The 16,420-nt window shown below is 38.1% G+C and overlaps 1 protein-coding gene across 1 annotated transcript in view; it reads right to left on the bottom strand.

Moving 5' to 3' along the window:
• The window catches only part of LOC140246948 (kinesin-like protein KIF21A), an 83,428-nt gene that overhangs the window by 15,046 nt on the left and 51,962 nt on the right, over positions 1–16,420 (bottom strand). The window contains exons 14-22 of the mRNA XM_072326264.1: positions 15,303–15,493; positions 14,330–14,524; positions 13,386–13,588; positions 12,050–12,226; positions 10,625–10,864; positions 9,634–9,897; positions 6,095–6,196; positions 5,131–5,296; positions 4,523–4,574 (exon numbers count right to left, since the gene is read on the bottom strand). Coding sequence (XP_072182365.1) covers positions 4,523–4,574; positions 5,131–5,296; positions 6,095–6,196; positions 9,634–9,897; positions 10,625–10,864; positions 12,050–12,226; positions 13,386–13,588; positions 14,330–14,524; positions 15,303–15,493 — 1,590 coding nt within the window. The remainder of the gene's footprint in view (positions 1–4,522; positions 4,575–5,130; positions 5,297–6,094; positions 6,197–9,633; positions 9,898–10,624; positions 10,865–12,049; positions 12,227–13,385; positions 13,589–14,329; positions 14,525–15,302; positions 15,494–16,420) is intronic.

Genomic DNA, 16,420 nt, shown 5'->3' with positions numbered 1-16,420 from the left:
TTTCTCTCTCCCTGTCTCACTACATCTGCTATTTCACTCACAATCTCCATCATACATCAAACTTCTCATCACATGACATCTTCTCTTGCTCATCTCTAATTACAGTCAAACCTGTCTATAGTGGCCACCCTTGGGGAGAAGAAAAGAGTGGATGTTATAGGCAGGTGGCCACTAAGACAGACTTGAACGTGCATTATGTATAGTGTACCTTCCTTGCTAGCTATCCTAAAATATGTCCCTGATTTTGTTTGCCTTCTGTACCCAAGATTCTGAGACAAATAAATGCTTCCTCCTGGATTGATAAAACAATTTCTTTATTATAACCACATGGTGTTTTCATTAATACAAGCTATTTTTTTTAATGGATTAATTGAATCTCTCAAAATCTTCTTTTTCCCAGTAAATCTGTGGTGACCAAACCCTTCTCTCTCCTCATCTTAATTTACATCAACTCCAGCTTATCCCAAAATGAACTGGACACCTTGGCCAGACAGCAATTGTCTTTCAACAATAATTCATAATTACATAAACACAAACACACACATGCACATATGCACACAACTTGATGTGTTTCCAAAACTTCTGAAATTACTGTGCCACTTCCAGAAAAAAAGATAGGGCAGTGTTATTTTATTATAAAGCCAATTCTGATACTACCTCTTTCACACTCATTTTCTTGTACAGATAGTAGCGTTGACAGAAATCCCTGACACACATTATCTACCCACCAGTAGCAACTATATTATTGGGGGGGGGGGGGGGGGGGGGTTCTGTTTTTGAACACTTGTAGACGGGAAAGAATCAATCTCACTGGCAGTGATTCTAATATGGCACATAATCATGTATTAAACAATGTCTATTTTTTTCAGTTCTTAGAATGACAAAACCATGCTACTAGAATAGTTTAAACATACATGTAAGCAATAAATGGTTACAAATGACACTTTAACTAAAGTAGATGACTGTGACATCACCCCTGTATTTTCAGGTAATTGATTGTTAAGTCCTTGCTATCCTTTTTACCAGATACTATATCACTGATGAACAGTCCTTGCTGAAGTCATGGTTGGAGAATTACATTTCTAGCCAACATACAGTGTGACCTGTGACATTGACAGTACAGCTGAACCTCTCTTATCCGGCCTCCCTTTATCCGGATCCCTTTATTATACGGACGCAATCTCGCCGTGATTTTTTTTTTTTTTTTAAATAATTACAGGAGGAAAGGGGGATTCCCAACTCCTTGAGAGCTCCTACACAAACACACATGAATTACATATTACTTCCAACATTAACATACACCTCTATTTTGGGGTCTGTTACTGAGTGTAACAATGAAAAGGTTGCAGTATACACATTACTACATGTGGTACTACAATGGGCTACATCAGTACATGTGTATGTATATGTACATGTATAAAGCATTGAGTCTCCCGTATCCGGCCAAATCCCTTATAGGGATGAGCCGCGGTCCTGACTTGTCCGGATACGAGAGGTTCAACTGTACTTTCATTTCAAGTAGTAATACAATGTCTATATTTTCACTTTCCTATCAAAGTTTCATACTTATATGACTACTGGACACTCCTATAAGGTATATTATATAGCTGACCTTTATTTCTTTTTCTATACAGATATATTCACTCATAACCTCTAGCATTTTGCTGCTTTGATTTCAGGCAAGCAACTGTCTAGTATATATTTCTCCCCTGTCGATCAAATCATAATGACAATGGACATTCATAAATGAGGATACACCTGAAAAAAGATCATTTTGGCCAAATTTAGTGACTCTGACCTTCAGACGTTTTTCCTAATATCTACTTAATGCATCTCATCATCATGTAGAATACCTGGGCTTGGCACCAAGAAAACCTAGTCTGCTAATTTTCTATTACGAGATCTGGGACAGAGAGACAGACTAACGGATGAATGGCACAAAACATAAAGGCCCGAATTCACGAAGGTGGTACAAATGAAACCATGGTCTAAACCATGGACAAAAACCATGGAGCGCCAAGTGTCGCATGGAATATTTCGTTATGAAATCAGTCATTTCGTCGATGAAATGATTATTTTGTAACGAAATGACAATATTTTGTAACTTTGTCCATGGTTTAAACCATGGTTTCATTTGTACCACCTTCATGAATTCGGGCCCATGTCTCTGTAACCCAATGGGGTGGTGGCATCAATAGAAAAAAAGGGGCATTGAAAAAAAAAAAAAAAATTAGAGTCATTCTGTGTATTCTTTATGTTGTTGTGATATCGTCAGCTGATACATCAAAGACTTTTAATTGTAATCTCATCCAGCAATGACAGCATACAAATTTCACCAAATTATTACAAATCACCGTTTTTTTTTATCCAGTTTCTGATTTTTCTCAAACTTCGGTGTGTGTTCTGATATTTTGCGTTCACTGAATCCACCAATATAATTGGGGGTAAGTCCCTCCTTAATGCATACACCCAATAGGTGGGCAAACGATTTCAAGCCCAAATACTCTTCAGCAATGTGTGTCATATAATTCCACTACGGATTGACCTCTAAGGGGTCTCTACTAGAATTATTCTCCACCCAGTATCACTTTATAACACAAGTTTCCTGGAAAGTACACCAAAATATGTACATCAAACAATTCTAACATGCACTTGCAACATGGTCCAAGTTTGCTAATTTCAGTACGAGGTTTGGCAGTCATACAGTCACATAGATGATCTGTAAAACATATGCCCTTCTGTTGTTGTGTTTTTTAATATTGCCATCAATATGAAATACAGTAATCAGAGTGCCGGTGTTTTGATATGGTTGATATTACCTTCTCTTCACTTGTACTAACACAAAACTAGAGATCACAAAAAAAAAAGGCTTTGCATATCAACAAAGGCATCAAAACTGAAAAGATCGGTTTGAAACATCTAGCATGATCTACTCAACTTTAATAAGTTCTGATGTGTGTTTTCTTCATGTTATCATGAACTTCTCAGACCTTATAATAAAGCTCTCCTCCAAACACAGTTTGCTGCAGATCATGGAAACAATGCAAACAGTGTTTCTACTATAAAGACAATCAAGTCTTCACTTTTATTTAAATGGTCTGATTTATTCAGTTTCTATATAAAGGAAGATACATTTTCATTTGTGAGTGTCATATTGTTTCTTCTTGTTGGAAACTCTCATAAGCTTCTGATTTTTCTGCTTCACTAAATGGATGACATGAGAGCAGAAAGTAAAGAAGCAGGTGACTAAAGCTATGAGACATGCTAGAAACAACAAAATGGGTCTGATAGCCGAGATGTTGGCAGACCAGATAGAACACAGAATAATACCATTGGATGGATGAATGGATGCAAATAAGAGTCATAAAAAATCAAAGCAATGTGGTAGTAATCAATTTATGTGAGGATTGAGTGAAATAAGAGAAAAAGAAGAAACATTTAGACATTGCTACATTAAAGTATCAACACTGATGGAAACTTTGGAAAAGAAACCCTAAACTAGATTTGTATGGTACATTGTACCTGTATAAAGTAGAGCTAAATGAGATCTATGAATCAATAACTTTGAGGTTTGGTATTTGACACCATTTTGCCTGTAAAGCAGATGATAATATTAAGTAGAAAAAGATGAAAAAATGGCAAAAACCCAAACTACCGACTGTAAAACATAAAAGACCCACTGGAAAATATTATCAAACCTTTGATTAAGTTGAAGTTCTGCATTAGCATGGGATAAGTATCACTTGGTATGAAATCACCAAGCTTTTGATTCAGAACAGTTTGGAGGTCTGGGTATCTTTATTTTATCCTATTCAACTTTATTACTACTGGATGTGAGTAGTGAATTTGTTTGATTTCATTTAAGAGCATTATTGTTGGGTTTTGTTTGTCTCTTCTTCTGTTTTTTCATAATCAAGTGGTTTGTTAAATCCATTAGAAACAAATTTCCTTTTCTCATCTTGGAGCCCATTAGCTGTTATCACACCTGACACAACTCACTCTTTCTCAGTCACAGTCAAGCACACAAATCACACACACACTCTCTCTCTCTCTTACTCTCTCTCTCTCTCTCTCTCTCTCTCTCTCTCTCTCTCAATGGTGTATGATTCTTTCTTAATAACAAAGAGTGTGTAAAGTCTGCATGTGTGTGCTTACCTTTCACTTGTGCATGAGATTGCAATGTGTGGCATTACGAATACAGCTCAAACTGACAACATTGCATCATGTTGAGAAATGTGTACATTCTCATCCAATTTTCAAAATTCAATGTGATGATACATAAGTACATGGTTCCCTACTTAAAAAAAAACAAAAACAAACAAAACAAAAAAACATGTATTAACCAGAATAGTTTGATTGTGAATTGTGTTATTTTGCCTTTTCGATGCTGTGTGGTAAACCACATTGATGTGCTGCAATTTGTCTCTAATTAGTAGTTTATGCAATCCTTCAGAGACATAGTTCTGTGACTGAATCACTATCAGCAAATTATAAAATATTGCCTCCAAAATGTATGCCTTACCTCATGTCAACTGGAGAGGGAGCCCTTGAGCTGTTGGTACTACTCCCACTGTCTGCAGTGCAAAAAAAAGAAGGTCATATATTAGTCATGTCTAAAGGTTACAGACCCAGTTACATTTTGTACATACGATGGTACGAGTGACATACAGTACCTATGTAAGGATGGTCAAAGAATCAAACTTAAAATAGAAAGGTCAAAGAGTCATACCTAGTAAAAAAGTAATACTTTATGCCTGAGACGTCTAAGAGACAAACCTATGTTACAATATAGAATGGTCATAGAAATAAAGCTACAATGTATTTTGTATGTTAGGATGGTCAAAGAGTTATACCTGTGATAGGATGGTCAAAGAGATATGCCTATATAAGGATGGGTGAGGGTCATGCATAAAATGTAGAGTGGTCAAGAGTCATACCTATGTTGGGATGGCCAAGAGTCATACAAATGTTGGGATGGTCAAAGAGTCATACCTATGTTGGGATAGTCAAGAGTCATACCTTTGTTGCGATGGTAAAGAGTCATACCTATATTGGGATGGTCAAAGAGATATGCCTACATAAGGGTGGGTGAGGATCATGCCTAATATGTAGAATGGTCAAGAGTCATACCAATGTTGGGATGGTCAAACAGTCCATCTAAGTCTGGGTCCTCTCCTTGTCTTCCTTCCATCATGTGTTGTAGGAGAGTCTGCTGCACAAAGCTGTTCTGTTCTTCCTGGTGTAGCTTTGCCTGTAGCTCCTTTACTGTGGTGGCTTTTTGAGCTGCCTCCAGACCCTGTCAGTCAAACATACAACAGCATTTGTGATTAGTATTCAGAGGTTATATAATCACCACCTATAGAGGGCAGTATATACAAAATGTCTGTGATAACAAGGAGGGTTATCTTACCCTACACACATACTTGGTAACAGCACTTCAATCCACCCACATGATTGTGCTTCTAGTGATCACAAAACATTTGTACAATGCATACTGTGAGAAAGCACTCCAGTTCCTACTGGTATATGATCTCTTTGTATGTATTTCATTTAGACTAGGAACATTAAGTAGTTACAACTGCCTTACAAAACCACCCACAATACTCTTTTGGAAGAACAGTGTCCATACATCATACATGTCATATATGCCTAAATCTCATTTTACATCATCAATATTACTGAGTAACACATACAATGTGAGAGATGCATGACATACTGAATGTCCATTCTCAATGTCCGACATTCTGCATGTATACTGTATACGCCGAATATTTTGCGAGGTTTTTATTTTCGCAAATTTTGCGAGTCAGGTGCTATTCATGAAATTAAAGACACGAAAATATTGATTCTGATCCCGATATGAATGTGACGTACATACTGTACACATATACATTTCTCCGTTCAGTTCAGTACTCCACGTTCGCGAATTTAACCACTTGCGAAATTGTCGGGAAGTCCCAATTCGCGAAAATTTAGACTCACTAAATATATGGCGCATACAGTATTCTATATGTCCATTCTGTACTAGTATTCTGTTACCAGTAGAAACCATGGTATGCTACTAAAGAAAAGAGCACAGAGTGACTGAGTGTACCTTGTTGATGGCCAGGTTGATGAAATGTTCCAACATGTACTTGGCTTCCCTCAGTGAACACTGCTCAATGACAGCCGCTGCATCCACAGCATCTATCTCTTCCTGTTTGGGGAAAAATAAACACTGCCCTCTATCAACAAATAATTCTCTTAATTTAACTACTAGCTATGCACTACCATTTGTTAGTAACAAATGTTGATGGATGAAACTGCACATCTAATGAATCTCTTCGGTATCGAAGTGAAATTCTCTCTTCTTTTTTTTTAACCAATCTTTGTGTAGTGTCTTCAATAAAACAGATACTGTAAACACAGAAATTATTATGGTACATTAATTTTTGCGTATTTCATGATAATTTTGGCTAGCACATATTCTAAAACCCCTGCAAATATATTCCCAATTTTCTCTGCACATTCTGAATGGGCTGAAAATTGTGCAGTGCAAAGTCAAGAACCTAGGAATACGTTCTTGAGCCACTAAGCTTGAAAAGTTAACTGCACCCAAATATTGACGTTTACAGTACATGGCTGACAAAGCAAGGACAAGAATTGGCTCTCAGACCCAGCGAGTCTCTCAGCTGCAAAAGTTTGAAGAAAGAGCAGCAGAATCTCATGGACACACACATTAGTAGCAGCAATAGCTAGACTCAAAGGGAGGGGGGGGGGATCCTGTCCCACCACCTCCCTACATTTTTACACCTTAATACTCCTACTTTTCTATTTTAACACTTTTGAATTTTGCATCTCCCAGCCTGTTCAAAAGGTGTGACTGTCTTTTTACTCATCCAAATATCCCCCCCCCCAAAAAAAAAGTGTGCATTAGATAGCTGAATTTAAATTCTGAAATTGCAAAAGCTCCCTCATGTGTCAAGTCTCAAAAAACCTCTAGCAAAGGAGTTCTGCACTATATGACAAGACTACATTGTACATTTCAGACAGTGCAAAGCACAGTGAGGTGTAAGGAGCTGACCTTTGGAAGCAGAGTAAAGACTAACAGGAGGTACCCCTAATCATACAATTTCAATATAAAGCATGTGCTTCATACAAAACAAAATGGCGCTCTTTCTGACATCACAATAACTAATTTCTTCATACGGAGACAGGGTTCGACAGACGAGAAATCAATGATAGGTGAAAACTTAACGACAGGTAATTAAAGTAGGGAGTATGAAAAGGGAAATAAAGAAGAAGAAAAACATGTTTGCAGAGAGAATGACAAAGGTAGACAATCATGAAACAAGGAAAACATTGAGGCAAATCATTGAAGCAAAGTGAAGTCTCTCCTTCGGTTCAATTAGGAGAATTTAGATACACAACTGAGAATTGCAGACAACTGTAAGACAAACTAACATTTACATCTAGCATACAAGTACAGTCAAACCTGCCTTAGCAGCCACCTGCTGTATAAGGCCACTGAAAAGTTCCCTTCCCTATAAAATGGAAAGTCATGTCAAATAACCTGTCTACAACAGCCATTTGTTTCCACCTTCCTGGAGCTTGGCCACTGTAGACAGGTTTGACTGTACACACTTTACAAACATGAAGACATTGAGTAAATAATTTGTCTTGCTAGAACATGGTAACAGATGTACAGTACGATGCACTGAAGACATATTTGACAGACAAACAGAATACATACCCACAAACCATCCTAGGACAGTACAAAAGTTTATGAAGAGAAATTTGGTCAGTCTTACAATTGCAACCATTTAAATCCTAATATGATTTTCCTCTGACTCCTCATTTATAATATACCCATATATGTATTTCATTTTTCTCTTTCTTTCGTTCTCAACTTATCTTTTCCTGTCTTTCTCTCCTTCACTATATCTCTCTATACTTGTTAGTATATATATGCTTATCTCTTCATATTCATGTATCTTTAATACCTGCCAATATACATTACCTTGACTTATAGGCCCGAATTCACGAAGGTGGTACAAACGAAACCATGGTCTAAACCATGGACAAAAACCATGGAGCGCCAAGTGTCAAACGGAATATTTCGTTACGAAATTGGTCATTTCGTCGACAAAATGACTGTTTCGTTAACGAAATGTTAACTAAATGTTCATTTAGTTACAAAATGTTGGCATTTCTTTAAAAAATAATCATTTCATCGACGAAATGACTGATTTCGTAGCGAAATATCCCATGCGACACTTGGCATTCCATGGTTTTTGTCCATGGTTTAAACCATGGTTTCATTTGTACCACCTTCGTGAATTCGGGCCATAATGTGTATATCTTCTACTGCATATCTCTGAGTACCAGTCAATGTACCTTGAGATATACATGTTTATCTCTTCTATGCATTAAAACGCATATTGTTGTCTGCTCAATTTTTACCGTTCAATATGAGAACGTATTGAACGAAATGCATAAGCCAATGTATTCATTCCAAATAAGCTACCGTTGTTACTGGCTGTTCAAGAATACACCATATTTTCTCTCGTCTGCAGCACAAGCGCTTGCTACTAGTGCGCGAAATCTTATTACAATTCACTACCTAGTTGCATCACATGCAGTTGCACAGGGCCAGCTTCTTTTTCAGTGCTGAATCAACTTCAAAGACAAGTAGAAGTACAGTACTTCTGTGCAGTTTATGCTTTCTCTACAAAATTATGATTATAGATGATAATAATTCCATTGGACGGCATTAATTCATGGAATACCAGGGAATATTGCACTCGTTAGGGTCAATATTCCCTGGTATCCCATTCACAGCCATCCAATATGATATGTGACCCGCTACAACAAAAGGATCCTAAAGTCGCTGATGGCTGAGCCGAGAGAATCGGGTTTGAAATGAGATCACCAAAATCGGTCAAAACTATCAGTTTTCTGTTTTTGGCATAATTTTGTAGTCTACTGAATCGTCTATCATCTGCCAAAATTTCGAAGCTAAATGGTCAAAGGAAAGCCAAGAAAATAGCATTTTTCTGGGCCATGATTTTCCGACTTTCAACGGAACAGAAACATGTCCGAAGATTTGGATTCAGCTCCGCAGCTAGACTCCGCCCCTGGCAACGAAAGAGTGATCTTATTGGTCAGTGCGTGGCATCCTGGTTACTGATTGGTCGTGCATAGACCGCTGGCACTAAGCTTGAATGAACATCGTGGAGGTTGCTAAGATCACACCTTCTATTGTCAAGCGGTGAAAACTGTTTTGCCTCCCCTTGATCATGATAGCGTCAGAAGGAAAACTTTGAAGGCGGTTTTCTCGAAACGCTGATTTCCTAAACTACTCGATATGTGCTAATGAAATCATCGATATCTCCCCAACAGAGTACTTTTAAGAGTTGTGTTCTAAAGAGGAAGAGCAAGGGAATACAATCATGTCATTTTCAGAAAATTGTCTTCCGCCGACTTTCGGATCCTTTTGTTGAAGCGGGTCACATATACATATACTACATGTATATTTCACAGTCTTCTAGTCCATATCCCCAGATACCGATCTTGATATATTGTATGTTGTATCTCTTCTAGTCCATATCCCCTTATACCAGTCAATATATCTTGATATTTTACACTCCTTACCTTTCCTTCCATCACCTCCATGATCCCACTCTGACACTCTGTAATCTGTTCTTGGACGTATTCAATATTAGCATTCAATCCATCAATCTGTTCATCGAGCTCCTTGATGGCTGACAGATCTTTGCTTCCTCCCTTCACAGCCTGGTCTCTCTTTGTCAAATATTTCTCCACTTTCTTACTCAGTTTGTGTCTGTGATGGATAAATCTTTCCATATCTCTCTCCATGTGGGAGATGGTTTGTCTTCTAGCAACGATGTCTGTGATCTGAAAGAGGGCAGCACAAAAAGTAATATACAATGAGATGAAATTTCACTGGCTTAACTCTTACTGAAGATATTTCATTTTGATTAATGCAGGTAAATACTTTCAAAATTAACGCAAATCATGTTTCATTCCACAGATCTTAAAAATCCAACTTCGCACAGTTGATATGGAGGTTTAACCAGACTAAAATCAAAATCGAAATTTTCAGGTGATCTTGATAAAGAAATAGCAAAATATCAAGACTTGGGGAAAAAATATAGGAAATCAGATTTACGTGTAATCTAAAGAATATCATGTTTGATGCTATACTTTGCTCATCTCCATTCTTATGTCCACTACCTATGTTCACTTTCCATGACCACTTTTTATGTTCATTTCCCATATCCGCTTCTATGTCCTCTTTCTATATCCTTTTTCTATGTCCACTTTTTATGTCCACTTTCTATGTCCACATTCTATGTCCATGTTCTATGTCCATGTTCTACATCTATGTTTTACAATATCAATGTTCTACATGTCCATTCAAAATGTATCCAGTGTGCAAAGTGTATGCATATTATGAAGTCATTTAAGATTGTGTGTTAACCAGGGTAAGGTGAAGATCAGCCCTAGAGAATTAACCCATTCAGGATAGTTTGATTTTGCTACAACACACATTTCCCATAGACACCAGCCCGAGTATACTCGGGACTCGTCCTCAACGGGTTAAAGATCAGTCCATTCCTACCTTCCTCTCCACCATGTTCCACTTCTGCCTTGCTGTCCGAGATGAATATTCACTGGTATTCTTCCTCCCATGCTTAGCTGGTCTCCCTGTGTCCACCTTGGCCATCCCACGTCGACTCAATGACCTTTGACCTGACGGGCCTGTCTCTGCTGGGGCACTAGAGGGCTTCTTGGCGGGTCTGGTCACTCGGCCTGCAACCTTGTCTGACATGGGTTTCTGATTCTTACGTAGGGCTTCAAGCTGAAACAGAGAGAGAGAGGATGAAACTCAGTGAAACACCAGGGACCTGTTTTACTAGGCTCTAAAATCAATCATAAGTTATACTGTAAAACACGAAATATTCGCGGCATAAAATTTTTGCAATTTGCAGATGATTGCCTTCTTTGTGGCATGAACTTTTCGTGAGTTGGCTCTAAGATTCAATGCATGGTGTAGACAAGAACTTTCGCAGGTACTTTAATTTTGCGAATCTTCCCGAAATTCCCGAAATGCATGCGAACATTCCTCGTTTTATATTATACAACTGATCTTAGGGAGGATTTTGGGATCAACCCATCCTCAAAATTTAGGAACTATTTCACTTACCATTTGGGAACAATATCTTGCTCCCACCACGGCATATTCTACAATACATTCTAAATTCTATGTATCCTCTTCGCAACTTGATACAATGTCAATCTCTTCCAACTTTGAGTTCATCGTTGGGCTCGATATAGTTTTCATGTTAGTGAAACAAGGTAAAGAACATAAGTCATTATTCCATCCTCTTCCTCTTCATTTCATTACACCACATTTACCTCAAAGCAAACTGTCACGACAATTTCCTTCCTCAAGGTCTTTTTCATCTCATCACTGATTATAGAGATATGGATACACTGTAACATAGTTCAATTGAAGCCAGATTCAAGGAAGTGGTGTGTAATTCAAGGCTACTAGATAAAACAATGACACACAGTTCACAGCAAGAAACAACTGGCAGTAATTGGAATTCGTATCCATTACGAGTCAAGTTGTTATCTGTGATCAAGCATTAGATACGGTACATGCACACACATGATTACAGTATCAGCCCTGCTCTAACAATCTTTCACTCAGCGACCACCGGAATGCAATCATTCAAACTCTTTGTGAGTTGTTTGAAAGTTTCCATGGTGAAGTAAAGGAGAAAGACAGGTTTGCAGTACCACCATGTGTATGAAATCCTTGAAAGGACTGTCACTGGGTGAAAGAAGTGCCTTGAAAGATTAGAGCTGAGGAGGGAAGCGACACAGGGAGAATGTAAGGTAGGCAATAGTGACAGTTAAAGGCCAGCTGTGAGCTGGACATTGAGATAGAACTAATGGAGATGAGACAGTTGTAAGGAAGAATAGAGTGAGAATCAAGTAAAGGGTTTGGAAGTCGGTGAGAAGAGAAAGAAATCCTCACTGCTTCGTGCTTCCTTTTCAAGACGATCTCTCTCTGCTTGGCCGATGCCTCCAGAGATTTGATCTGAGTCTCCTGTCTCCTAGACTCCTTCTTCAGTCTCTGGATCTCTCGGGATGACTGCTGGTCTCGACTACGACTCTTCTGCTGCTCCTCTCGGATCTGCTTCATGAGTTTCACCTGGAGGGGGAGGATTAGGTGAGAGAGAATTATTATAGATAGACAGAGGGACAGACGGACAAACATACATTGTGAGGGAGGAGGAGAGAATGATTATAGACAAACAGATGGAGAAAGGGAGGAAGAGAGGTAGCAAACAGTGTGTCATTAGATTAATTTGGACCTACAATTTTTTTTTAATTCGGCTGGTTAACCAGTCAATCTCACAGTCAATCTGATAGAATCTCACCCTTCTCATGTAGAGGGAGGATGAGGATTGGGTGAGAGAGAATGATTCTAAACGGACAGAAAGACAGACAGACGGACAGACAGACATACAGTAGTGATGGAGGAAGAGAGACAAACAGTGTGTCATTGAACTGATCAGATTATTAACTAGTCAATCTCACAGTCAATCTACGGAATAGAATATCACCCTTCTATTACATGAATACCCATCTACCTACCTACACTGAGATTCTCAACCCACTTGAATCTCAAAATACTATCTGAGTACAGCCATCATCAAACTATTAAGACTACAAATGGGAATACAGTGGGGTAGTATTTGAGAATTATTCTCAAGGCGCATTGATCCATTGTTTCAAGACATAATACAATTCACTTTTTTTTTCACTAATTGGGCATTCAAACTAAAGACTGTGCTTTAAATTCACCTAATTAAAAATAGAAATCTGTATTATCATGACAAAATATACCTATAGGCACTTTCTACTTCCCGCAGCTACATAAACTACATGTCTCAAAGAATATTTAGCAGAACTACAAATGTCATAAAAGTGCATTATTCACAAAGGTCACATTAATCAAATTTGTATCGAATTCGGTATGTGTATTGCCTTGTTTTAAATTTCTAGCGTAAAAATAACTAAATTTTGACTTCTTTCAATCAAGAGTCACTCAATATGGACTAAAAAAAAAAAAATTAAAAAAAGAATGTTCTTCCTTCAAAAGCATTCTGGTTATCTAGTGAAAGCTGTATAAAAACAGGAAGTCTGTTAAATCTGTGACATCTGAAAAAAAAAATAGAATGAGCTTTAAACATTAGAATATTTTTTTTTAATGTACAGTGGTGCCAATTCACACCGGTAGTTTGCCATTCTCCACCACATTCATCATAACCTGCATGCCAACGAGATAAAGTGACCTTCTAACTAACCTTGGTTTCTTTCATCTTGGTGACTTCATCCTGGAGTCCTTTCATCTGTTTCTCAAACCGAGATTTAGTCTTCAGAATCTTGCTGTGTTCCTTCTGAGCCTTCAGCAAGCGGTCCTTCTCTTCAGACAACTTCTTTAGTTTGATCTCAAATTCCTTCCTGATTTTATCTGCTTTGTCCTTCGTTCTTGACTCTGCCATTGACCCTGGTGAGCAAGGATAAGAAACCACGGTAAAAAAAATCTCACTCCACAACTTGTCTTAAGCCAACCACACACTATACACTCACACTGGTTGCACAACTAGAGATGCGACCACGGTCATATGACCAGTCGCACGACTCGACATCGCACACTATATGATGAGACTACAGAACTATGCCTACGACCATTCTGATTTCAGTACATTATATTGCAGTTTGATGGATGGAAAGCCCACAACCAGTTGTGAAATTCACCTCCAACAAAATTGTACATTATTCAGCTAGTGCTCATAGCAATGTCAGTGTTATTTGATATATAGTTTGTGAACTATTAAGGATCAAAACTGGGAAATGTTTTTTTTGTAACACATAGTACAAACTGTATGGCAACTCTTTTTAAATGAAATTCCTTTGACGTGTTTTTTCATGAGCTGAATTGTAAACTTGTTCGATGTTTTCTGGCGTACTGTACAAACTACACGTACATGCACAGAACGCACTGTATACCACTTTAATATGGAGCATTATAAATGTTGGTGTCCATATTATACAGAGTTGAGAGGGCTTCAGAGCCTGATGCCTGGTAACCCGTTGAGGACAAGTCCAGAGAATACTCGGGCAAGAGTGTCTATGGGAAATGCATGGTGTAGAAGCCCATTCTTAATAGGTTAATACAGAGTAGGGGTGTTTCAGAAGCATTCCTGAAGTGATCATAATACCCAGGTATAATCGGGGTCTTACTCACCCAAATTCTCGAGGACCTTATCTCGTTCACTCTCCGTCTCTCTGATCTTGTCATGAAGTGAGCAAAGTTTCTCTTCATACTGAGCCTTCATAGCATGAAGTCTCTTCTGGCTCAGTTCTAGTTCCTCTATCAGTCTCTGTTTGATGTTGATCTCACATGAGAGCTCCGCCAGGTTTTCTTGAAGCTGGGACGTCTCTGTATAAAATATCATCAGTATTCACGGTCAACAAGGATTTCTTGGATTGGATGTCCAAGCAATGGTATGGAGTACACATTGCATGTTGGCATTTTTTTTTTTTACATCAAATTTTTTCATAAAAGGCTCTTATTTACTGAAAGAGAAAGTCTACCCCTTCTTTTTCTAAAGTTTGGAATTACAAAATGAATCAATGAGTAAGTGGAACCTTAGCAGTTTTTCTGTATCATTATTTTGTAGAATAGTGTGATGAGGTACAAAACTGTCTGTCTTGGAGGCCCCTTTTTCATTGTTTAAACCTTATTCTATATAATCTGTTCATTTCTAACACTTCACATACCTCACTTCCAACTCTGGAAACTTTTGAACGGATGATGCTACTGCTCTAAAACACAGTATTTGTCATGTATGGCATGTCTTACGAGTGCCTCCTCAATTCTAGCTTAATCTGATAATCCCTTCATTTTTGTTGCTATGGAGCACTACATCCTGTTTTTTGTCCTAATCACTGCAGAACACAGCTTGGTAAGATTAAGTGCTTGAATAGACCCTAACTTCAGAGTCTCTCTTGTTAGTACCACACTTCTTTAGAGTATGCACTTTCTTTCCAATATCTAAATAGGTTTAATAGGAGAGTCCATTTGAATTGAATTCTAAGTACTAAAGTCTGCCTGTTCAGAATCTGCCATCGATTAAAAATCCATGTGTGGAGACTTTTTGTTCGTTTTGTGATGCAGGGTGACAAACTGATACCAAAAAACTCAAGAACAAGCTCACCTTCCTCATCAGACTCTGAGTCACTGCTACTACTGGAGTCCTTGTCATCATCGTCTTCATCATCGGCATCGAGTTCCTCCTTCTCCTCTTCGTCCTTTTCTTCCTTCACTCCCTCCATCTCAGTGTCCTGCACTGAGTCATGACTCTCATCGGTCACTTCTTCACAAGACTCTATGTCCTTCTCGCTGCCTCTGGATGGTCAATTTACAGCAAGAGTTTGAAATTAGGCGATATTTTTAAACATTTAGACAATGTAAAATGAGACCATCCCCATGAGATCCCTCACATGTAACATAGCAAGGAATATTTCAAATCATAGCCAGAGTTTGAAATTAGGTGATACTTTTTAACATTTTAAATCAAGGCCATAAGCAGACAGGGTAAAATGAGACCTCACATGTTAACCCTAACTAAGCCAGGCTATTTAGGAGATGACAGAGCCAGAGGGGAGCCTACCAGGCAATATATTTAAACATTTAGAATTAAGTCTACAATCAGACAGAGTAAAATGAGGCCATACTCCAAATTGAATGACACCTCACATCTTTAAACAACAAGGAATATATCAAAAGTTACAGTATGATGAAATAGCCAACATTTTCATTTTGTTTGTTTGTTTGTTTTTTTTTTTTCTGTTTCTAGCAGCTCTAATCTCAAATACCTAAAATAAACACTCCACTGTCTTCATCTCTTCTTTCTAGTTACACTCAGGAGAGACATCATGATATTTTTTTCTTTTACTGTCATCACAGACCCAGTAGCCTAGTGAAACAAGATTGGCTTGATTGCGCTTAGAAACATCAGTATTAAGCGCTATATAAATGTTATTCATTATCATTAATGTTATTCATTGATTGAATGGAAGTCTTTTAATTTGCTGCCCACCTACGTACATTCAAAAACCACAACTAGCGCAGACCTGCTAGAATAGAGTTCCCCGTCAGTGAATATGTGCACAGAAGAGTACCATCATTAGTAGCAGAAGTGCACCTTTATTGGTAACAAAAGTGAACTCACATTGGTAACATTCAATTCCACTTGAGATTCTTTGGCTGAGTATATACTTTACACAGAAATCACTGATAAAGCGGTACACAACTTGTTACAGGCAGGGGATT

This window comes from Diadema setosum, chromosome 3 (assembly GCF_964275005.1).
Source record: "Diadema setosum chromosome 3, eeDiaSeto1, whole genome shotgun sequence".
Classification (NCBI taxonomy): Eukaryota; Metazoa; Echinodermata; class Echinoidea; order Diadematoida; family Diadematidae; genus Diadema; species Diadema setosum.
This window is presented reverse-complemented; position numbering and strand designations above follow the sequence as displayed.